Source organism: Eretmochelys imbricata, chromosome 2 (genome assembly GCF_965152235.1).
Source record: "Eretmochelys imbricata isolate rEreImb1 chromosome 2, rEreImb1.hap1, whole genome shotgun sequence".
Lineage (NCBI taxonomy): Eukaryota > Metazoa > Chordata > Testudines > Cheloniidae > Eretmochelys > Eretmochelys imbricata.
Window position 1 is genome coordinate 116,314,613 of NC_135573.1, and position 24,905 is coordinate 116,339,517.

Here is a 24,905-nt window from a genome sequence, read left to right on the forward strand (position 1 = left end):
TTCTTTGGCAGGAAAGAGAGTGTGAGCAAGAAATCTACATTTACACAAAAAACAGCTTGAGGTTCCCATCCACATGGACTTTGTGTCTTCTGAACCTCAGCTGGAAATGATTCTCAAAAGAGAACTATACAAAAGCAGAACAGACACCCCAAAACATCCCTCCCTTTCTCTCTATCCACAGCAACCACAACACCTGAAGAAAAGAGACAGCTTTGAACTGAGGAGGGATCCTGTCTGAAAGAGATTCAGCCAGTAAGATTGCTGAACAATGTGGTGAGAGATTTTTGCTTTGAATTCACTTAGCTTGTTAAGTGAAGTATTAGTTGTGTTCTACTTTTATATTTTCTTGTAACCAATTCTGATTTTTATGCCTCATTACTTGTAATCAGTTAAAATCTCTCTTTCTGTAATTAATAAATTTGTTTGACCTAAACCAGTGTGTTTAGACTGAAATGTTTAGGAAACTTCATTTGAAATAATAGGATCTGTGAATATCATTTTCTGTTAATAAAATGACAGACTTTATATGAGCTTGTACTGTCCAGAAGGAGAGAGCTGGGCAGTACAAGACACGTTTTTGGGGACAAGTCTGGGAGTGGGAATTTGCTGGTGGTGCCCTGCAGTGTAATTCAGAAGTGGCTGGCCATAACACTCATACAGTATAGCTGGGAGTGATTTACATGCTGGAGGCTGTGTGTGAGAAGAACAGGAGTGGTTGCTGTCACAGTGAAACAGTGTACAAGGCACCCCAGGTTGGAGAACTAGGGTTACACAGCTGTTCAATAGTCCAGATTGTACCCTGGGTAATGTCACACTAGCACACTGAGCTCCTGATCTTGGTTGGCACCTCTAGGTACTACCCTAATGCAAATAATACTAAACAGCATGGCATTTATGAAAGAAGGTGGGCCCATTGTTTGTGTTTGTTATGAACTCACACTTGAACCACGTGCAACAAAACTGGCAGCTGTGGTTTCACAGAGCCTTATGGAAAAAGCATGGCTAATTGGTACCTGGAGTAAGTGCTTCCTGCTGGAACGCACGGGCTCCCTCCCTATCTCATTATTGTTAACAGTGGAATAGTCTCTATCATAGTCTCTCCAGGCCCTCTGGAGGGAGGTATGGTCAGAAACCTCTTTGACTATGGGTTTTTTTCCCCTCCCTTAGTGATATAATTCCTACTGAGATAAGTATTTTTTTACTGAGTAAAAAGTTAGGGATTGTCTTTAAATTACCAGTCTTTCAAACCAGGAAAATATTTTTAGCCCCCATATTGTCCTCTGCTTCTGTAGATACCTTTGATTGTCACTTTTAAACTACTATATGATTGTGGTCGGCAGGATGTGACTTTGCTCCACTCTGCTCCAGAATAAAAGGACACAAGACCCAGTTCGGCTCTGGCGTAGGTAAGTACAGCTCCATTGAAGTAATGGGCATCCTGCTCAGTCTCTCTGAAAGAAGTAGTCTGGGAAGATTGAAAGCAAGATGGAGGAGGTGTGAGAACCACAGCGGATGAGCCCACTCTGAAAGGAGGATCCTGGGTCCCCTTGATGGTTTCATTTTCCATAGAACTTGAGGAATTAATGGGAGGGAGGGTGTGACCAGGTCCTAGTGGGGAGCCTAGTGTGATCACTCAATTAGAGTGAACTGCAAAAAATGGGGCAGACATTCCCCATAAAGCTGGTGGATATTCCAATACTTAGATTTACCAAGCCAGCATAAAACAGCTTCTTTATTACCTTACTGGGTACTTAGAAGTCCAAACAACACAGTTCCCTTAAAGCAGTGGTTCTCAGACTTTTGTACTGGTGACCCCTTTCACATAGCAAGCTTCTGAGTGAGACCCCCCCCCCTTATTAAGTAAAAACACTTTTTAATATATTTAACACCATTATAAATGCTGGAGACGAAGCAGGGTTTGGGGTGGAGGCTGGCAGCTTGTGACCCCCATGTAATAACCTCGCGACCCCCTGAGGGGTCCTGACCCCCAGTTTGAGAACCCCTGCCTCAGGCCTCCATACAGGTACCCACATTAAATACGATGAAAATTTCTGTAAATCTTATTCCATCATATAAAAGAAAAGGTTCTACCAATCCCAAAGGATCAGACACATTACCTCCCAGCTTATTGAATATTCCAGATCTTTCCCAAATACACACTACAGCCAATTCTTACTAACGAAACTAAAATTTATTAAAAAATGAGAGAGATCAATAAATATACATACAGACATGAGTTCAATTCACTGAGGTGCAGATTCATAGCAGAGATGGTGACCTTTGTAGTTGCAAAGAGTTCTTTCAGAAATAGTTCATAGGTTATAGTCCAATGTCCAAATATCATATTCAGGGCATACCAGCATAACTGGGACCTCAGTCTTGCGACTCAAACTTCCCCTGATGAAGCCTAAGCGATCTGAGATGACAGAATCAGGACCCAAGGATCTTTTATAAAATTTCATGTCTTTTGAGAAGTTGGAGTTTAAAAGGTAATTAGGATGACTTTGAAGGCAGTCCATCACCGGTACTTAGCTATAGAATTAATATAAGGCAATTTGCTTGTTCCTCCACCATTCCCAGTACATTTCAAAGAGAGATGAATACTGAGATATCCCGTGTTTACAATTCATTTAAATGATAGGATGCTTTTTCACCTCCAAGTTACCAGAATACATCATAGACAGGGACTGTTGATTACATTGTCAACCCTACTCATACATATTTAAAAACACAAACATTATCTCCCCACATGTCTTTGAGGGTTATTTATTTTGCAGGCTGTTTAACCCTTTCTGGCCATGTGTCACAGAGGGCTTGCAGAACATTACGCACCTCATTCAAGTGAGATGCATATGTAAGGACTAGCCAATGTCTTCCTCTCCTGGCACAGAATTATTGCTACTTTTCGCTGACACTCGGGATTAAGTTTGGATTTGGTACTGAAATCCATATTACTGCAATCTCATGAGCTGGTCTCATAAAATTTCAACCCAAAATGGCCTTAAGATCATAAGATCCTCTGACCTCCCAGGACTGCTGCCATTTTGAATGGGGTCAATCCCAGTTTATCTTGTGCCAAAATCTCATGAGGATTGTTTTTTGGTGAGATTGCAGACACATCCAAACCATAATTGGAAAAGAGTCCTCTTCTACTTTTTGGCACCGATTAGAACGTGGGTACAGCGAAGCAGGTGGGGGAGCAAGGGGAAAGCTTCAGGAAAACTATTTTCTTATTCTAAAGCTCCTTGTTCTGTCTTAGAAGAAAGTGATCCTTTCTCTGATTCCCTGCCATTCTCACGTGACAAGAGTGGCACTAAAATAAAACCACTGGGCAGAATTTGGACTCAAATTGTGCTTCAAAGCGGTTTGAATTTGAGGATCTGGTTTTTGTCCATCTCTAATAAAAAGAAAATATGAAAAACAACCACCCGTAGATTTATCAAGCTTTCCTCTTTCTCTCTCTCAATGCTGCCTGCTGGGTGTAGTCTTCGTAAGTCAGATGCTATACATAAAACAAGTGCCGCTTAAGGCAGAGTACTTCATTTACAGCCATTCAGGTTAGCCAGGGCTGCAGCGCCAGCTCATCGAACAAGGCACAGGACAAGAACGCTCGGGAAGCAGCTTCAGTTTCAGCAATTAATGTAGCTTGGGAGACGCCTGTGCCTGAAGCACTTTTGTTACACTCCAGAAAGCTGCTGAGTGTGGCTGAACGGTGGATGACACACAACGCTGTATGTTATGTATTTTACACAGAAGGAGTTTGATCCAGGCCGCAGTGGTGGACACGAGGCTATGCTGTCCTCCTTTCCTCAAAAACGCAGTATGGATTCTGATAGGACCAGGTTAATTACAAAGTGGTTTGTTTGCAAGCAGAGAAATTAGGGGCCTGATCTTGCCTTCCTTGGTGACTCCAAACTCCCACTGACTTCATCAGCATCTAGGTATGATTCTGTGTTTTTAAGGGGGGGAAATGGTTGTTTTGTTTTGTTTTTTTCATTTAAAATAACCAGCACCTATATGCAAATGTAGATTTTCGTTAGCTCACTGCAGTAATGCCCAGTTTCTGCAGCACACTTGTACAGAACTGAATGGGTAGGACACAACTTCTCTGAAACACACAGGTAGTGTCCCAAGCACTTCTACTCTCCCGTTTCTATTGGGCAAACATAATCATACGTGCAGCACTTCAGAGACTGAAAGGTTTCTTTAAACAAAAATCTCTGAGGAAGAGCGTTATCTCACACTACTCAAAAGGGACTCCTCTGGCTGATGAAGGAAGTGGTACCTAACCTCTTCAGCACCAAAGGCCTGGCTGCTTGTCAGGAGCCTGAAGTCTGCACCTAGTTTGTATACAAGCTTGCCTAAACTTACAAAATATTTCAATCAGTGAAAAATACAGACAGTTATTTTTTTATTTACCAAGCTCTGGAACCATGCAGTGCATTTTACAAATCACAGAGGCATGTAGGAGAAAGGGAATCACTGGGAAGGCTGGCACTGCTTCTTTGAAGCTATCAAAATCTACAGTCAGTTCCATCAGAAGTGCAGAATGCTGGAGGTTTCAGTCAAAGGGAGCTTTGATTGTGCAAGGAATTCAGGATCAGCACCAATACCTTATACAGGGCCTAATCCAATGTCCACTGGAGTCAATGGAAAGACTTCCCTCCACCATCTCATACTGACTTCAAGGGGCTTTGGATGACAGAGAAAAAAATGTAGAGGCATTAAACGGATGTTAAATTGTTCCATGTCTTATGTGTTCAGCCACTGCTGACACAGAATGGCAAGAGCAAGAGGGAAAAGGTCATTTGCAATTCAAATAGATCACATATTTTGGGAGAAAAGGAAAACCACCACCTTTAGATAAGGAAAACAAGCCTCCATAGTGTAGGCCCATGTGTGCAAGCTGACACGAGGTAGGTTTCATTTTACTAAAATTATTTTTTAACCAACTTGCCTGCACCTGTCAGGGAGAAACTAACAACTTGCTATAATCACAGGGTTCCAGAGGGCAGTTCCTCCAGAAGTATATCTCACACCCAGCTCTGGGGGAGTTAGAAAGTCTTAATAAATACTATGTAACCAAAGTAAGCCTAGAATGCAAGATCAAAAGCTTTACCCATCATTCTGAACTATGGGAATGGGGAGTGCAGCTGTGCACATGAAAGGGTTACACCCAAAACTGAAATACATATGCCAGCCACGGTAAAAATTTTTGTTTACAATCACAAAGATTTGTGCCTCCATCATCCATGTTAATATGCAGCAGTCTCTCCTTGATAACTTCCCAATATTTTCTTCCACTCTCTTGCAACTCATTTAATGTTTCACTGTGTCCGGAAGGTCTCTTTCTGTAGGACTGGTCCCAGGCAAAGCAAAACTGAAAAATATAATCCTACTCTCTCTGGATGATAGGCCTGCCAGTCCAGACATGCTCCTGGAAAGATCTAATTCCTCTGATTCAGGGCCAGCTTCCCTGCTCACTTCTCATGCAAAGAATGTGATGGCTTTCCAGTTTCTCACATACCAAGGATCCAATTCACAAAATCTCAAGGTTTTCCTCAGAGTTTTCTTCACAAAGGAAATGTGTTTATAAGCAAAACAAGTTCACATTTCTCTCCCTCCGCACCCATGATTAACTCGTCATTATGCTCCCTAAGAACTGATCAAGTACAAAGGGATGGGGACACAGTTAGACATATATAAAAAGGTATCTCTGACTTAGACATGCAGGACCCGATCCTGCAAGGTGCTCAGCACCCTCCACTCCTATTGGGAGCACTCAGTTCCTCACAGAAGTGGACCCTCCAGAGGATAATGTTCATGAGATCCGAGGAGAAATGAAACAATAACCTGCCCTTTGAGGAAGATGAGGCTTTGCTGATCACAGAAGCCATTTGCTAGGCGTAGACTCAAATACCACAACAGTTCTTCCTAGTATATGATATTGAAAAATAAGAGATAAGATATTGCACAACAGCAGATTATTTTTCTTTCCTTGGGATGTTTTGGAAGTCTGCTGCTGTCTTATCAGACTTTCCAGTGATGTCAGTTTGGGGCATGGCTTCAGTGACTAATTGTTCAAGGGTGGGTTAAAAAGAGTATCTAATTGTTGCAGGGTGTGGCCTATATAGGAAAGTAGCATTATGAATGGATACACTCCAGAGCAGAGTCTGTTCTCTTACACCCTTGCACCTGATGAAGTCCCATGTAACACTGGATACCTCTTATTAACCCTACAGACCAAGTTCCACTCTTAGTTCCACCCAGGCAACCTGACTTCAGCTACACAGAATTGCTCAGGTAGCCATGATTACATGTCAAACAATATATGTTGTCATTGACAGTTGCATAGTACATGTACATCTTAAATCTTAAAATGGGTGGCCACCAAGTTATTGCATCAGGCAATGTTTGCAAAATAGGCAATTGCTCAGTTACAGCCATGCAACCCCACTGAAGTCAGCAGTTGCCTATTTTGCAAACATTGCCTGATGCAATAACTTGGTGGCCACCCGTTTTAAGATTTAAGATGTACAGGGTTTCCACTGTAATTTATGAGGGGATCGTGAAAGAATCTCTGAACTGGAATATCAGAGGGAGCGCAGCCTTTACTGATGTTAATCTCCTTCTTCCTCCAACCACCTTTGCACTTTTCCCCTTGCTGTCCTTTATGCATTGACACAGAATCCCTGAAGAGATCCATAAAGCTGCTCGCTACCTTATCCTCCTCCGAGCTCCTCTTCAAAGCTCACTTCTGTCATCACGCCTACCAACTGCTGCTAATTGATAATGGCTAGAATTAAACTGGGCATAGAGCTAGTCTGTGCAAAAACATGCTAGTATGGCTGTCACCTTATCCTCCCTCCTCCCCACTCTCATCCATTTGTTTGTTCCAGCCAGGGGTTGTCTCTTGTCTCTGACCAAGATTGTAAGTTCTTTGGAGAAGGGACTGTTTTTTAATACTTGTTAGTACAGCACCAAAGGACAATGGTCCCTGATTGTGTCTTCCACATGCTACTGTAATACAAATGATGATAAATCATTAGCAGAGCTGAGTAAGAAAGACTGCACAGAGCCCGCTTTTCCAATTCTGTGCTATCAGACTTTCATTTCATGAATCCCAAATTTACACATTTTTAAAAGCAGAACAAAAGGAAGCCATGTGTGAACTGATTTTACAAAGCAGCCCAGTGTCTTTTCAACACATAGGAAATGGAACTAGGGGTGCTGCCACACACCCTGGCTTGAAGTGGTTCCCATCATGGGTTTAAAGTTTGGTTCAATGGTTCTCAGCACCTCTACTATACAAATTGTTCCAGCACCCCTGTTTCAACATTTATTTTATGATGCACTAGGCTGCTTCTGGCTGCAGCTTGGAAGTGCCTAAAGCACATGTGGTACAATCAGCATTTTTTACAGTGTTCATTGTTTTGCAAACGTTAACCTGATGCAATAACTTGAGGGCCACACAATTTAAGATTTAAGTCTGAAGGCCGCTCTAACTTGCACCATCTACCTATGGTCCTAGATACACTTGAGCTAAGCACCCACTGCTGACCAACGCGAGGCACCAGAGTATAGGAACCACTACAGCAGCTCAGTGCCACCAATGGATCTCCCTATGTAGAGGGATCCTCCCGTGAGGTGTCTCTCTTTTTCACACACACACTCTCTCTCTCTCTCTCACACACACACTCCCAACCCACACCCAAAGTACAGAACCTAAGGAAGTTCTCACCTCTGCACAGAACAACTTTCTCCTGTTTTCTTCAAGATTTGATTCAAATATGAAGCACTTTAAGTCACCCAGCAGTTGCATACCCTGTTTCACTACCTTTCAGTCTCTGAATTCAGAATACCTCAGGTCACCCAGTCAGCCCAAAGAGCCCCACCTCACACACATTGTTCCACAGCGGTACTCTGTGCTGCCTAAGCTCTCCACAAAATGTACTCATTTTTCAAAACAAGTGAGGATCAGAGCAAAAAGCCCATTAGCTGTAGCTAATCTCTGCCAAACACAATGTTCTTTCAGTGGTAAACAGTGTAACATGTAGATGGCTGTAGGGTATTTTAAGACAGCTGTGTTCAAAGTGTGGTCCCACACAAAGAACTGACTGGTCACATAGCACTGGCTTCTCCTCCTTTCTAGCTGCTAAATGACACTGGAAATACATTACTCTCATTATTATATAATTACTATCTATTTTTCCTTGTATGTAACTGCTGTCATTACCACAGGGTGTTCTTGGATCATCAGTGGGAGGGAAGATGGCCCAGGAGCCAATCTGTCCATTAAGATGTGGTCCACATTCTGAAAGAGTTTGAAAACCTCCATGTTAGTATCTGTGAAACCAGCCTGCTGAGTTCAATCCTCTTCGAATGATTTGTTAAGCGTAAAATCAATTGGTTTTAAAATGTGTATATTGTAATTGCAGGGCTGGGTTTGTTTTACTTTTGGGGGAGATTATGGTTAAATTTCCCATCTACTTTACTATTTAGTGACTAAGCACTGAGATTGCTATAGGGGGATAGCAATGACAATCACTGGGACTCATCATATCAGAAAAGACAGTTAAAGATATGATATTTTTCATCTTCTAACAAAAAGAAAAGGAGAACTAGTGGCACCTTAGAGACTAACCAATTTATCTGAGCATAAGCTTTCGTGAGCTACAGCTCACTTCATCGGATGCATGCATTTCCACTGAATGCATCCGATGAAGTGAGCTGTAGCTCACGAAAGCTTATGCTCAAATAAATTGGTTAGTCTCTAAGGTGCCACAAGTCCTCCTTTTCTTTTTGCGAATACAGACTAACACGGCTGCTACTCTGAAACCGTTCATCTTCTACAGTCCTTTTTAAATCTCATTGTCAGGCAATGTCCATTGAAGTCTGGAGAGAGAGACCATAATTACCTCTCCAGAACCGCCCCTTCTCCAAATCCAAGTAAAAATTGTTTTTAAAGGAGCTGTGTAATTTTTTCTTCTGTTTATGTTAGTAACCGTGGCTGAGATTTTCATAGCTAACTAGGGATTTAGCCACACAATTCCCAACGAAATGGATTTCACTGGGAGTTGTGCAACTACATCCCCTAATGGGCTTTGAAGATCTCAACCAGTATTTCCCCTGTACCCATGCTTTGGGCCTCATCCTGCTCTCAACTCCCATTACCCACAATGGGCATTGAGAGTGCTGAGCACCTCACAGGACCCAGTGTTTGTTTATACCATACCCACACTGTGCCATGGTTTCACTCCACACTGTGGTACCCCTGCACCAGAAGGAAGTCACTGCCCACACAGAGAGTGGCATCCCAAGCAAGCGGAAGCCACTCCGGAATTATTAAATACACCTCCGCCTTCCCTTCCCTTCACTCATAACTGGCACTCAAGCTACTCTGAAGGATGTGACCATGGGAAGGACACAGAGGTAGGATGAACCAGAAAACGGGGGTGGGGGTGGGCAAGCAGGTGCTCATTGCATATGCGTAGATTAATGGAAAAGTAAAGTACCACACACAAGTTACTACAGCTCTGGGGGAATGGGACATTCTAGAGCAACAACGTACAGGCCTTCCACAGGCTCTCTTTTATCTAGTTTTCCCATCCCCTGTGGTGGCCCCTTCACTTGAAACATAAGCATCACTGTTGCAGAGCAAGTTGTTTCTGGTATTAAAAATTATGGGAAAATAAGCCCACAAGTCATGCTTTTTTATATAGAAGCATAAAATACACTTCACATTTGAAAAGCTCCTTGTATCCCCCCAGTTCCCAAAGCATGGACAATCTATAGTCCTGAGCCTACTACCACACCTGCAAGGGTGTAACTTTATGCACAAGTAGTTTCATTAAGCTCAAGGTTACTCACATGCATAAGTATTTGCAAGAAGGGAACCCATACAGAGTACCACTAAGGGTATTTCTACACTGCAGCTGGGAACATACTTCCCAGCTCAGACAGACAGACACGCACTAGCTCTGCTCAAAATATCTTGCTCAAAATAGCAGTGTGGCTGGGGGTGGCTCAGGTTAGCTGCCCGAGTGTGAAACCCAGTGGGTCTTGGCAGGTTTGTCCTCAGGTGGCCAGCCTAAGCTGCCACCCATTACACCCCGACAATATTGTTATTTTTAGTGCGCTAGCTCGAGCAAACGTCTATCTAGCGAGCTGGGAAGCATGCTCCCAGCTGCAGTGTAGGCATACCCTAAACGTGCAGCCACCTCCCGTGTTGAGGGAAGCAAGCAGCCAACTGGTGCACAACATGCCAGGCAACAGCAGGACTAGGGAGGGAAATGTTTGGTTGGGACAAACCTTTACTCTGATAAAATAGAGCAGAGGATCTATAATGCTGCACAGGATGTCTCCTCTAAGACAGCTACCCCCAGGGATTGCATACAACTTGATTTTTAATTACACTTCTTTTAAAAAGCAAACAAACCTTTTTTTCCATTTTTAAATTAAATATTTTGTTAAGGAGCAGAAAATAAGTGCTGCAAAGAGCTGATAGCTGAATGCTTGAGGTGGGTGTCACCTGTGAAAGTTAACTGATGCTCTCAAAATAAACACCAACAAAAGAGTAGCTGTTCCCTGGCGAGTGATTACCATCAGTACTATAATTGCTGAAGCATGTGGTATGGAGATCACTTACTACTACTTAATTGCACAGAAAGCTACAGTTTGTACATCATGAATGCAGCCAGCCCTGGGACTGTCTTCTGTTGAATGAAGAACTATACGTTTTTCAGACAGACATTCTCTTGGGGGTGGTCTTTGTACATGTGAAAAAATCAGTTCTCTTTGGGTCTGTACTGAGAGAGAGTGTCCCACCATAATTCACCAATTTTTTTTATGCATAAGTACAAAACTCATTAGCACTTTTAATATATTAACACAGATGGACTGAAACACACTGAAATCCCAAATGTTGGGGTGTTGAAATCCAAACCTGGACTCAACTCCACATTTTGCAAATGGCCCACACCTGAATAATTGGCCAAACCAGCTGTACCAGATTTGAACACCAAGAGTTTTGGCCTATTTGAAATCCAGATCAAAACAAGCTTATTCTTAACAATGGGTCTGAACTTGCAGTCCTCATACACATCAAAGACCTCTGGAATATAATGTGTTTGACTTTCATAAAGGCTACAGGATCGAGCTCAATATTTTCACAAATGAATGCAATTAAGAAGTCCCTCCACTATTTAAAAAAAAAAATACCCCCCAAAAAACCCACAAGAGAGTTATCTTGCTTGAGTTTCCCAAACTGTAGGTGATATTCATTTTATGTCCAGCATGTATTGAGAAAGAACTTGTACCTCCCTCTAGAGGAAGTAAAAATGATTTCCAATAAAGTTAAATAAAATGTGGAGCAGGACATTATACAGACACTAGGCCAGAGCTCTCTCTTTTCATCTAATGATGCTTTAAAACACACGTTCTCAAATTGTGGTCCACGGACCACCAGTGGTCAGAGAGCTTCATTCAGGTGGTCTGTGGCTAGTTCCCTCTAAGGTGCGTGCCTGGGCAGCTGCACATGAGAGAATGAAGGGCCACCCACCTAATTAGTGGAGCCGGGCAGGCGTGTCTCCACTAATTAGGTGCCTGGACCCTGGAGACGATGCACATGTAAGGTGAGGTGGTGACCTTGGGGGGAAATACAGGGTAGGTGGGAGGGGGAAGTGGGGTGAGAAGAGGGGATGGGGGAATTTGGGATGTGCTGGCCTGCGGCAGCCAGAGAAAGAGGCGACTTTTCCCAGCTCCAGGGTTGCGGGTGCCGGAGAGAGACGCCCCCTCCCTCCCAGCCTCAGCTTGGGGGCTGCCACGGCGGGGGAGAGAGGGCACATCCATCGCATCACTGATATTAAAATATGAGTTGTGTGCTTTTATTTGTAGAACAAAAAAATGTTAATTATTAAGTTTTTTATATATATATATATATATATATATATATATATATATATATAAATATAAACGCTTTTATCCAAAGCGCTTTACAATAGTTAGCTAATGGTACAAACAACATTTGGAAAGATCATTAAGCTGAGACCCTCAGCAATTTTCAAGTGGCCCGCGAAAAAAAAAGTTTGAGAACCACTGCTTTAAAAGAAAGAAGAAACAAAACAAATAAAACTGAGCTTTTAGAAAAAATGTTATACATTTATTAATTTTAACAAAGCAAAACACCCCAAGAACTTAACAGTACAGGGATCCTTTGTTTTATTTTTAAACTATATACTGAACTATTTATCATGGTATCAATTTTCTTTTAATCAATTACAAAAAAATAATTTAAGTACTTTCTGAGCCCCCTATCACTATTACATCTAAGCAACTAAGGGCCTGGTTCTTCCTTCCTTCCCATTTCTGAGCAGAGGGGAGTGAGACAAGTGGTGGGGGTGGAAGATCGGAGTGTGGACTCCCTAGCATGCTTCCCTTTTTTCCTGTTACTATTAAGTTCTCTCTGCAGCTGCCCTGTAAGGTCAGGCTCTGCTGATCAGGAATGGGCAGGGAAGGGGAAGTCAGCTGCACTCTGCACAGTATTTCACATCCACAATTTTGCATCCACAATCAATTTTTCAGGTACAAATTACTGAATTTCATTTCTACCTCCAATGTACCCACAAATCAGATAGTTAAGAGGTCCACGTCTACCCTTTGCACATGCATGTGAATGCATTCAGTTGACTGTGGCTGAAAAATTACAGGGCAGGCCAAGGGGTCTTGGAAAGTGTGGGCTCTTGCTTCTCAGAGACCGTATCTTGCAGTATCTTAGGTGTAACTCTTGAATAAAGTGACTGATACAAGTACAACAGAGGCGTGTCAGAGCTAGTTTTGCATTCTTTCATCAAAATATTTCAGCGCAGCTAAAAACCTCCCTGTCAACATCTCCTTATGTGCAAAACTGGATTTACTGGCTTCACCATGGAGAACTCATCTGCACTTCTCCACCTTCCAAAGCTGCGCAACAGTTACATAAACAGAGCGTACATCTAATGTGTGAGAGAAGCAGCATGCCAATACCTGGCCCAGTACCGTCTTTATAAATGAGCTGAATTTTGCAAGGCTTGACCAAAGAATACAAATATGTTGTTTAGAATTGCAGTATCAGAGCAATTGCCACACCGCATCAGGCCATGTAAATCCAATATCCACTTCTCTCCAACAGTGGAGAGTGCTGGATTCCTACAAGTAGAGGAAGGTATTTAAAAAACCAACTAATGAACAACTAATATGCAACAACATGCCCACAGGGGAAAGTTTCTTAAGTCCAGTGCTTGGCTTACATCCTGAAGCATGGGGATAAAGCATCCCTTAATTTTTATCCTAGACAGTGTAACTGTGGATATTCATATTCTGCATGTTTAATCCTCTTGCATACTACTAAGCATTTTGGCCTACCTTTTCAGAAGTGACTAGTGATTTTGAGTGTCCCATGTGAGGTGCCTTAGAGGGGTCTGATTTTCAGAGGACAGGTGCTCAGCAATTTCTACATATCAGGCTCCTTTACAGTGTCTCAAGTTAAGTACCCAAAATCACTAGTGTCACTTTGACTCAGAGAAGCAAGGGCCTAAATTTTCTAATGGGAGTAGGAGCGGAGGGCACTCAGCACCTTGGAGATCAAGCTCTGGATGGTAAAAATAATACCAGTTTTAAGACCTGATCAAATGTCAAACCAATGTGATGATCATGATCTTATTCATACATAGTGAAATGAAATATGGCTGCTTTTTCATTTTAATTGTTAACATTATCTACTGATTAAAAACAGTACATAGCACCCTTGTTAGAACCAACCACTTATATCTGTGCTATTCCTTTAGCCATTGGGGAGAACAAAAGCAGCTTATAATTAAATAAGCATCATAGTGAAGCTTTTTAAATTTATACTGTTTACTAGAATCTGAATAAAACCCATTTCAGAAGTATGCCAGTCACGAAACATTATGCTTATATTCTGAAATATATTCCAGACAACAATATAACAAAGTTCTGCTTGCATAAGCGGATCCAAAGCCATAATGATTTGAAGCTGCAGTCTTATGTGATGACCTCAGTACAGATGTTCTCACTCAAAATGGAAACATCTGCATGTTAAATTTTACGACTGGAACACCCAATGAGCATTGAAACACAGAAGCAACAGGTATGGAACTGACACAGAAGAATTATTAGAAGCTTAACTACAATTACCACCTCTCAGCAGCTTGCAGCCAATTGACATCAACCGTATGAGAAGCATCGTAGATGGGGGAAAAGAGTTTTAAGGTGAAGCATTTCAACAGCTACACCAATATTTTCAAAACTTGGGTACCTCAAGTCAGGCACCTAAACCCATATTTAGGCACCTAAATCAGCGGCCTGATTTTCAGAGGTGCTGATCACTCATCGCTCCCATTGACTCCAGCGGGAATTGTAGTCAATTTAGGGAATTTAGCACCTCTCAAAAAAAAAAAAAAAATATATCACTCATGTTCAGTCCTACGTCCATGGCAGCCGATGGCAGTTTTGCCACTGGTGTTCCGTGAGAGCAGGTGCTTATATGTGCACCTACATAAGGACTTGTGCACCTGTATTTCCCCGCCATGTGAAAACACTGACCACGATAAAGTATAACTCAACGTCCACGCTGCTGTTGGGGTTTTCCTTTGTTTTTTAAAGAGAGAAACAAGTATTGCTTCTCTTTTTTCTGTGTTGGACGAAAATCATAAAAAGCGCCTTCTTCTTGGCAGTCCAAGAAGTGGGAGAATGGCCACCTACGTTGAGGGCTAAAGGCTTTGCACATTTTTACACAGGCACACGAGTCAATCTTCTCCATCAAAAAAGCAATGGTATATGCTGCGTTCAGCCAATCACAAGATTGGTAACAAGCCACCATCACGGTGAAATCTATATTTACATAAATAGAATATTTTGTAGCGAAAATAACTGATGGAGACCAATAGTAAGCAACAGCTAACCCTACCCCCAAGATCAAAGCCACGTTATTTGCCTTTTTTCATTTTTGCTGTCTTCTCTTTTCGCTTCTTTACGTGCTTTGGGATTTTGTTTTTTCTCTTCTCTCTTTGGGCTTCTTTAACCATCTTTTTCCTTTCCTATAAAAAGTGAACAACACTTCATTAACAAGAATGATCCAGAGCGATTGTGAGCAGGTTCCTAACACGTGATATGTTACTGTTAGAAAAGGTGGAGGACAGAAGTTAAGCAATTTTGACCCAGGCTTTGAAATGCTGTATTAGGAAATTAAATGAACTCCACATTTCTAGAGATGAGACTGAGCCACAAAATCCAGTTTCCAAATTTCAGAGGCGTTTGAAGCCAGGAAGTTATGGTGGGAGCAACTGCCGAACATAGATTACAAAGGGGATGAGAACTCATACTATTTAATTTGTAAACTCCACTCAACACAAATTGTAATAGGAATCTGATGCATGGCTTTCCAATATCCGGGCTGGACTACTGCAGTGAACACTTTCATGGACTGCCAAGAGAGACCAATCCATCGCTTGCAAGGAGTTCAGAACGCAGCAACTTGATCATCATCAGAGCTGCAGGGAGGGGATTCGATACCACAACACTATGCAGCAATTTAAGTCAGATGGTGAATGCTATTTTATCTCACTGAAACAGCAAGTGCAATTTAGCTAAACAGAATACAATTCAAACTGGGATCTGACCAATACAATGCGATTAAGTAACATCCCATCCTACAAAAGAGAACAAGGAATGATGGTCAGAAGTGGCCAAGCACTCTCCATTTTACAATCCTAGCCCCAAGAATTTCACCATGGCACGGCCATTGTAGTTCAGATCTTTAGGTTCAATTTTAATTATCTCATCTTCGATGACACTTTAATCCTTTTGAACTGCACAGAGTTTTCCTTTCATGCAGCGCCTGGAATGCTGCTGAAGGGTAGGGACACTCTGTGAAATTCACTAAGGTCTCTGACCCACTGGAGTGGATCCACTGTGCAGGGTTCAGAAAGCCACAGAGCTGACACTCAGGAAGATTCTATACCTAGTCCTCAGGCAGAGCTGGGCTTCACACCCCAGCTCTACATAAACCCCTATGGATGCAGCCGGAGCCATAGCCACTGGGTCCACAATTATATAAAGTGGGCAAAGGTCATGGCTCCTCTTCCAGTCCAAGAGCTAGAAAACACGCTGTAGAATTGTGCTGTGCCCTGTTCACATCGGATTCTGTTCCCTACATCTCAGGTGGAGTTCCCCACACAAAGCTTATGTATTCTGGCTTGGAGGTGAGTGGGTAAGTGTAGGTTAAATGTTACTCTATAGAAATTACATTAGCAAAACCCAAGAGAGCACTTCAAACAACACTTCATTGGGGACATTCAATCTCTGCTCTCATTTCTCTTTATTAAAATACTTAAAAGAATAAATTAAAACCGTTTTTGTTCTCACTGAGCAGTAGATAAGTCGAAAAATAGATATATTTGTCACTTGAGTAGTTCCCTGGAGCAGAGAGGGGAAAGTGTATGACTTCCTGGCCAACTAACCTTTTTGTCCATGTCAGCATCAGTCGGTTGATCTTTGGCATGCAGTGGCTCTCCCTGTTCTTTACAGCCTGAGTCAGAGTCATCAGAACTGCCCCCATCTTCTGAATCTGATTCCATCTCCTCTTCTTTTTTTTCAAGGAGTGCAGGGACCTAAAGGAAACACAGAAGGATTTTGTCCCTAACCAAAAGTCAGTGGAACATTTAAAAAAAAAAAAAAAGACTTAGCATTTAAGTGGTAGAGCCTCCTAGAAAGAAAGCCTTCAGCTAATTTGTGTTTATCCACTTCTTCACAATCAATGTGCCTCTCGACACTGGTATTAAAATTACAAAAAAGAGAATGAAACAAAATTAATCCACGTTAAAAACAAAGGGTACAGTAAACAATGGAAATACAGCTTGTTGGGGACTTGCTTACAAAACAGTTGCACCGCTACCTCCCCACCACACAGAGTTGAAGTACTATTCAGGTCTGTGGTGTACAGCAGACCTTGGTTTTTTTAAAGAATCATACCAAAGCCAGTTTTAGCGGTGACCCACATGGGCTCTAGCAGTTAACAGTCAGGCATCAACAATGCAAAAGAGCCCTGTACTTTAATCATACTGGGGAACAAACGTGTTATAACCCGGTCGCTTGACATGGTTATATGTGCACTGTAGACGGGGTCTGCCTAGTGCTGTTTAACTAAGCACGGTTTCCAAAAGAGGAAAAACCCAACCTGGCTCCTACTGTAGCAGGATATCTGCAATCACTTACAGACTGGATAAACACGCTGTACTAATCAGTGTGTTTTTAAAGTACTGCATTGCAACATTTCCATTAGTTAGTACAATGCCCTATTCTGCATAAATGCTCTATGTACAACAATTACAGCACAAGTCACACAATACATAACACTTGTGAAAATGTAGCATTCTATATAAAGTTTTCTGCACTGGGAAATCTCCCCCCACTTCCTAAATGTAGATCTGGCCATATGTTGTATCTTCCTATACTGACCATCTGGTGGCTCCTTGAGTATTTTTGTTCCCGAGTTACTCCAGCACTGGCTGAGTAATGCAAAGTAATTCCATATACTGCAGCACATGGTATGCAAGTACACAGTGGTGTAAAGATGCGATCTTAGCCCCTGATCTTGCAACTGCCTCTGTGCTGGAAGAACCTGCAGTCAGAACCTTCTGAAATCAGGGGGCTGCCTGCATGGAACCAAATGTAAGACCGGGCCTCATTTAATACTTCTCAGGCACCTTTATGAACAATGAAATTCACTATAGAAGAAAAACTTAACAGGCCATCTTACCTTCTGAACACCTGACAAGTCCTTCTTCAGTCCTGTCACTGTCTGGTAGAGAATCTATACACCAGGATAAATGAAAATCAATTACCCAAAAACATCTAGCTGCAAAACTATCATTTTCAACCTGCCAACCAGAGAAAACAGGTGGCTGACTGTACCAGATATGCCTGTTTTCCAGTCCCACCCACAGAGCTCTCTGCACACAGATGGTAGATTTTGCACATCAGGTTTTAGAAACTAGAGATTCCCTAGGCCTGACCTCCACTTTTTGAGATCAGAGTCTGTTCCCTGTGAATCTTTCGTATGGAGAAACTTCACAACATGTACACGGAAGAGCTGAGAGGGAGAAGGCACAGCTCTCTCCTGTAAAGCCTTAGAAGGGTTTGTCTTATTATCAGCTCACTAGCACCATCATATATACGGCAGTAGTGTACAAATGTGTTAGACACTGCACAAACACACAGAAAGACAGAACCCCACCCCACAGAGTTCGCAGTCTAAAATGACAAAACAGAAGAAGGGTGGGGGACAGAGATATGCCGCCCTTATAGACTACGCTGTCTATATTTTGCAAGCAATCTGGTGATTTGGCTTTTTCTTCGCACTACCCAGAATGGGAAGATCATCTAGAAAAGGGACAAAATACTGTTTCAACGCATGTACACAGCCAATATGCTACAATGCACTGATGGCACTTTTTAAAAACAAAAAACAAAAAAAACCCACAAAGGGAATATTGTGATTGACTTCTTTACTTAAATCATCTCCCTAATTTTCACGTATTAGAATCTTCAGCTATCCAGGTGTTTTTAATTATGTTCTTTTGTCACTCGAGAGGGGATCTGTTTGGAAAGCCTTGTTTTTCTGAGCTAGAATCTGCAACTGTGCATAACATAGGTTTTAAGCACTCAGTCTCTACGTTTTGTAACATGTCAGTAAATTGACTTCTCAGACCTTGAGCAAGATCTGCACTATTCACGGAGTAACAGAGGGATCTAACAAGGGCCTGATGGTGAGTGGTATGTGTATACAGGTAGCACAGAAGCTGTTATACAGCTCTACTGAAGTAAGGTTGATGGATGAGCACCTGCCTATAGTAGAGTTTTAGCTTTACTCTGGAAAATTGGAAAATATCTAGAGTTTCCAACAGGACAATGAATGATGGAAAAATAAAAGTTCAGTGATTCCTATTATTAGACTCCAGGCACTATCTTATGTATTTCCACCTTACGCTTCTAGGCAAGCGCAAAAAATAATATAAAATTAGTTTCAAAGGGATGTGGCAGCATTTTAATTCTGTAAAAACAAGTCAGAGGTGAGATCCCTGGGCTGAGATATAACTAAGATCAATGAATTTACACCAGAGATTAATTTGGTCTTTCCCCCCACAATATATGAAGTTTAGTCCATACATAGCTGAAACTGAATGTCAAGTTGATTTGACAGCTATTGCACATCCACTCAGAAAGAGGATGTGATTGTTTGCAACTGATCCCTGACATGCTGGTGTGTCTTTTGAATGCATTCATTCTTGACGTTTTTGATGGTATATTGCTATAGAACCAGGATTCACCAATACTTCAAAACAAACCCCATTGGTGGTTCTTCCACGAGAATCCACAGCTAATGGTACCGCCTTGGATTGTCTCTCTCTGCCAACTCAAGTTGTTTGTAATGTTTTGGGAAGTTTACTTACATTATCCTGCTGCACGTTTAATGCCATGTCCTCTTCCTTCAATTTCATCATGACATCTACATCCCTCTCGTAGTTTTTAACTTCGGTCAGGGTTCGAGGGATGTAAGCTTTCTTAAATACCTAACAGAGTGAAATGAAACAACATGCAGATTGATTTACGTCTAGTCCTGATTATAGGCTTCTTCCTTGGGAATCATCCTGATGGGTGTCTGTGATCAGACAACACCCATAATTTAGAGATCCCACCTCACTGTCTTTGGCCAGCAGCAGATTGTCTCTTCATTGTGGTGGGTCCTACACTATGGAGCTCACCCATAACAACATCTTAAGATTTTATAATTAAGGTCTTGATAGCATGATAGCTATTTGCCTCCTTACGACCACCTCCATACATTGCCCCGTCCTCACCGTTAATTTGTTTGAATATTAAGGGGTTTATTTAAAATGTCACACAGGAAGTTTGTGGCAGAGTAGGGAATTGAACCCATTGATGTCCCGAGTCCCAGGTCAGTGCCTTAACTACTAGATCACCCTTCCTCTCACAGTACAGGTCCACTTAAATTATATATAAACAAAAACTTCATATAAATTACAATAGTGGATCTCCTTACACAAGATCAGCTTGCAACAATATAAAATATGTAACGAGGTTCGGCCCTCTCCTCTGAGGTGCTGAGCACCCACTGAATTCAACAACACAGATGGACATACATGAAGTTCTATTGCCTTCAGTGGGAGCTGAGGGTGCTCAGGACCTCACAGAAGGCACTGTGCACCTCACAGACTGGGCCTTTGGTTTATAAACACACCAGCAGTTAGCTAAGGGACAAAGAGTGACCTGTTTTAAAAGTTCTTATCTGGTACAAAATGCCCCTCAATATACTAAATTCAGGTTTTATTGCAATCCATCACTTTGCTGCTGACAAGTTAAAAGAATCAAATCAAGACAGTGATTTTGTCTTATGCTCCCATGCTAAACAATACTGTCAGTGAACCACACATCCTCAACGATGCAAAGAAAACAGACCTATGTTGGCTACTGCTGCATCAGAAATAAGCAGAGAGAAACATCACCATAATTAGAAGACCCAAATCAGAATCTCGGAGAGGGAGCTGGAATTGTTTTTCAGTCAATATGAACAACCGGGGGCAAAAACTATTCACATCTTAACACTGTATGAATCCTCATTTTAGCACATTATTCTTTCAGCCATATTTGCAGAAGCTCAAAGATTTCCCCTTCGTTGCTAGCTGGGTCCCTTGTAATGTCTAAGTTCAAGACCAGTTATAGCCAAGCATGTTGGTCTAGAAAACATCCTAATGACACAGGTGATGCTGACCAGAGATTGCAAAGAAGATATCATGAGAAGTGTTTAGATATCATTTAAAGAACCATTTACTATCTGAAAGCCTCTCCACTTAGCTCAGGATGTATCAGTGTATTAAATGTAACATTCTGTGGATCAGGGTATCAAAGAGAACATTTCAAAAAGTCTTCAAAAGGGATACTGCAAAGATTCCCTCCTGGCGGAGGAAAAAGATCCTCACCTCCTCATCCACGTTATCTTGACTGGACCTTTCTTCCTCTGTTCTTTGGGTTGCTATTTCCATCACCTACAGCAATATGAAATGCAATACAAAATCATCACTCTTCACAATCCAGTCCCTCATCTAGCTGTTCCTACCTATATTTCCCCACCTCCACTCCATTTGCTGGGAAACTGTTCTCTCTCGCTCATGTAAAACACTCCAGCTTTTCATACCACAATGCCTTTAGTGACCCCTAACGGTGCTGAACACTTCTGCAGGGCACACCCACTTAAATCCCACTCCTGGCTACTGATCTACTTAATGAGAGAAAAAAAACTTTCCCTCCACTCCTGCCAATCCAAACACAGAGCCAAATAATGGCTGTCCCTACACCAGTGTGGGATAACAGGGCACAGGGAGCCTCTGTCTGCTGCTCATGCTCTCACACCGGAGGTTGCCACACTCCGCAGATGCAGAGTTGCTGCCAGCAGCACTGAATAGCCAGATGAGCATGCATGAGCAAGATGGGAGTATTATAGCCACGTCCTACTCCCTCCAGCCCAGTGTACCGGCGAATACCGAAAAGCTGTGCAAGTGTTTATGGGCTGCTTGGAAGCACTTGCCCACTACCCAGCGTTCCAGGTTGGGGCAGGAATAATGTCTCCTGTCACCCCATTCCCAACATGGCTGAGGTCAGGATACGGGAGTCTTAATTTGATCCTTCACCATCGTTGTTGCTTTGACTACCAGAGCTGGGATTTACCGCAACAGCTAATTGGTAAAGGAGAATGCAACGCAACGTGGTTGCTGGGGCTGATGACACACCGAAGGGATTGCTAGAGCTAGGGGGCTGGAAAGTGATCATCTATTCACTAGCATCCCAAGGGGCAACAACTGAATCCCAGCTGACTTTAAACGCACCCCTGCTTGAGTCAGAACAAGACTCAACAGACACAGAGGGAACGGGAAGAGAGCAGTGGTGGATAACTGAGACCAGCCTGAAGTATTCCAGGTGTGGGGCCTAGAGCCAGCATACCCCCCTCCTCCTAGAATAGGCAGGTTCCTTTCATCTTCTGGACCAATCAGCATTTAGCTGGTGATGCTGGGTATTTTAGGGTGGAGTATAAGCCTCCCTCATTCCACTCAAACCCATTTACCCCCAAGTCCACCTCACTCGTCCCGCTCATACGCCCCACCCCACACAAACATGGCAGGGAGGTGTGGATAAGTTCCCACGGCTTACATGTATTGATGTTAAAACATTTCTATTTTTTTTTTTAAATTGCTGCCTCATTATACAATGCACAATCTTTACTGCAGAAGCATCGTTGTGGGATAAACAGGACAGATGAGCTTGAACCAGATCTTATTTTACTCCTTAAATCTTCTTACATAAGCAGGAACTTCAAGTCTGACCTTTGAGAGATAAGCATCCAAGTTGTTGCTTGTGATAGAAGGATCTGTAATAAACTCAAAGAGCTCTCTGACAGTCATCACCGCAACACTGTACTTCCAGAAAAAGTCTGCCAGGAAGCAGGGAAAAAAAACAAAGATAGCATGATTCAAGTTCACTTTATGCTTCTACACCACTGAAGTGATAGTAAATACAGAATAATGGTTCTATGAATTGAGGAACTTCCCTACAAGGTTTGCAGAATCCCACCAGGTGTGGTTATCAGAAAACTCTTGGTCACCCAAAGCCCAAGTTGCCCACCTTTCAGATACAACAAATGCTGAATGAAGCACGCAAATTCAAAGCCCAATCCCTGTTCCTATTGAAGTTAAGGGCAAAAGTCCAATAGACTTCAGTGAAAGCCAAATGTGACCAGGAAACAAACGAAAAGCAGGAGGGTGGAAGGGAAGGCTTCATAAAGGATCAAGCAGTTGCAGTACATTGAGATTAAACTTTGCAGATGTCAACCACTGAAATTTGCAGTTCTGGAATTTCTACAGATGAGAATCAAAGGTGTGCCCTGAGGTACAGTTAAGATCTATTTAAATTTCATTCATAGGGGGACAATATGGTGCACATCTTAGGCCAGGGGTCGGCAACCTTTCAGAAGTGTGCCGAGTCTTCATTTATTCACTTTAATTTACGGTTTCGCGTGCCAGTAATACATTTTAACTTTTTTAGAAGGTCTCTCTCTGTAAGTCTATATATTATATAACTAAACAATTGTTGTATGTAAAGTAATCAAGGTTTTCAAAAAAGTTTAAGAAGCTTCATTTAAAATTAAATTAAAATGCTGATCTTACGCTTCCGGCCCGCTCAGCCCACTGCCAGCCTGGGGTTCCGTTCACCTAGGCCGGCAGGAGGCCGAGTGGGGCCCTGGCTGGCAAGGGGCCAGCAGCCAGAACCCCAGACTGGCAGTGGGCTGAGTGGAGCCAACAGCCGGGACCCCAGACCAGCAGTGGGCGGAGCGGCTCAGCCCACTGCCACTCAACTCGCTGCCGGTTTGGGGTTCCGTCCACCAGCTCCTGCCAGCCAGGGTCCTGGCTGCTGGCCCCGCTCAGCCCGCTGCTGGTCTGGGATCCCGGCCCTGCCCACATAGAGTGGGTACCTACCTTCTCCCTGGTTCTAGCCCATTCTCTTCCTCTCTCTCTGCACTGAGCGGAGGGTGGGAGTGCACTGAGCACAGGGCTGGGGGTGAAGGAGCAGGCTGGGGGTTGGGGTGTAGGGTCTGGCCAGGAGCTAGAATGAGGGAAGGGGCTCAGGGTTGGGGCAAGAGGTTTGGGTGTGGAGTGCTTACCTGGCCAGCTCCCATTTGGTGCAAGTGGGAATGTGTGGGGGGGGGAGGGGGGGGTGCAGGAGCTCTCGTTTGGTGCTCAGGGTGGGGGCGGGAATGTGGGAGGTGCAAGAGTCAGGGCAGAGGGCTGGGGGTGGGAATGTGGGAAGTGCAAGAGTCAGGGCAGAGGGTTGGGGGCGGGAATGTGGGAAGTGCAAGAGTCAGGGCAGAGGGTTGGGGGCATGTGTGGGGGGTGCTGGAGTCAGGGCTGGGGTCATGGGGGAGTGCAGGGGTCAGGGCTGGGGTGTGTGTGAGGGGGTGCAGGGGTCAGAGCAGAGGGCTGGGGGTGTGGACCAGGGTCCTGAGGGTGCTCCCCAGCCCCCTGCCCAGAGCTGCTCAAGACATGGGGCTGGAGGGGATATGCCCTGATTCCACCCCCCTTCCCCAAGACCCCTTCCCCACCTCTTCTCCACCTCCTCCTGGAGCAGGGACTGCAAGGGCCATCAGCTGATTGCAGCAGGGAGGGAGAGGAGAAGGGGCAGGAACCCAGCATCGTGGGGGAGGGGGGAGCTTGCCTGCTCTGCAGCAGCAGCCAACAGGACCAAGCTTCAAAGTGTGTGTGTGGGGGGGGGGGGCGCGCAGCGGCAGGTGTGTGTAGAAGAGCAGGCCGGGACGGGCAGGGTTTGTAATGGCACACTGTTGCCCGCTGGGGTCCCGTCCGCCAGCCCCTCTGAGCCCACTGCCGGCCTGGGTTCGGCAGCTGGCTGAGCGAGGCCAGCGGCTGGGACATGGCAGGCAGTAGCGTGCCATTAAAAATCAGCTTGCATGCCATCTTTGGCACACATGCCATAGGTTGCCGATCCCTGTCTTAGGCTAACGGCCATTCTTTGATACTCACACCCAGCTGGCTTAAGATACCAATCCTAACTAAATCTGAAGGTTGACAGAGAAAATAAGGTTCCATATTCAAATAAACACCAAAGGCACTCCATGGGATATTTAGCTGAATAGTCTCTAATGCTAATGTTCTCTGTGGATAAACCAACATAGCATCCCTGAGAAATGAATTAGAAAGACAGAACAAAAGGTAAGCCTGGAAGCAGCCCAGATGGCTCTCAGAGCCCAGGGACAGAACACATGG

At 43.4% G+C, this 24,905-nt stretch overlaps 1 protein-coding gene across 3 annotated transcripts in view; it reads right to left on the reverse strand.

Moving 5' to 3' along the window:
* Window positions 1-2,206: 2,206 nt before the first annotated feature.
* Window positions 2,207-24,905, reverse strand: part of RIOK1 (RIO kinase 1) — a 39,860-nt gene continuing 17,161 nt past the window's right edge. For 2 of the 3 annotated variants that reach the window (XM_077810667.1, XM_077810666.1), the window contains 8 exons: window positions 22,455-22,561; window positions 21,057-21,122; window positions 19,509-19,628; window positions 17,816-17,869; window positions 16,518-16,667; window positions 14,993-15,095; window positions 8,237-8,314; window positions 2,207-4,692 (listed from right to left, as the gene is read on the reverse strand). In XM_077810667.1, the coding sequence (XP_077666793.1) occupies window positions 4,685-4,692; window positions 8,237-8,314; window positions 14,993-15,095; window positions 16,518-16,667; window positions 17,816-17,869; window positions 19,509-19,628; window positions 21,057-21,122; window positions 22,455-22,561 (686 nt within the window). In that variant the 3' untranslated portion in view covers window positions 2,207-4,684. Of the gene's footprint in view, window positions 4,693-8,236; window positions 8,315-12,150; window positions 15,096-16,517; window positions 16,668-17,815; window positions 17,870-19,508; window positions 19,629-21,056; window positions 21,123-22,454; window positions 22,562-24,905 lie in introns of those variants that run through there. The other variant, XM_077810668.1, reaches the window with a different exon arrangement.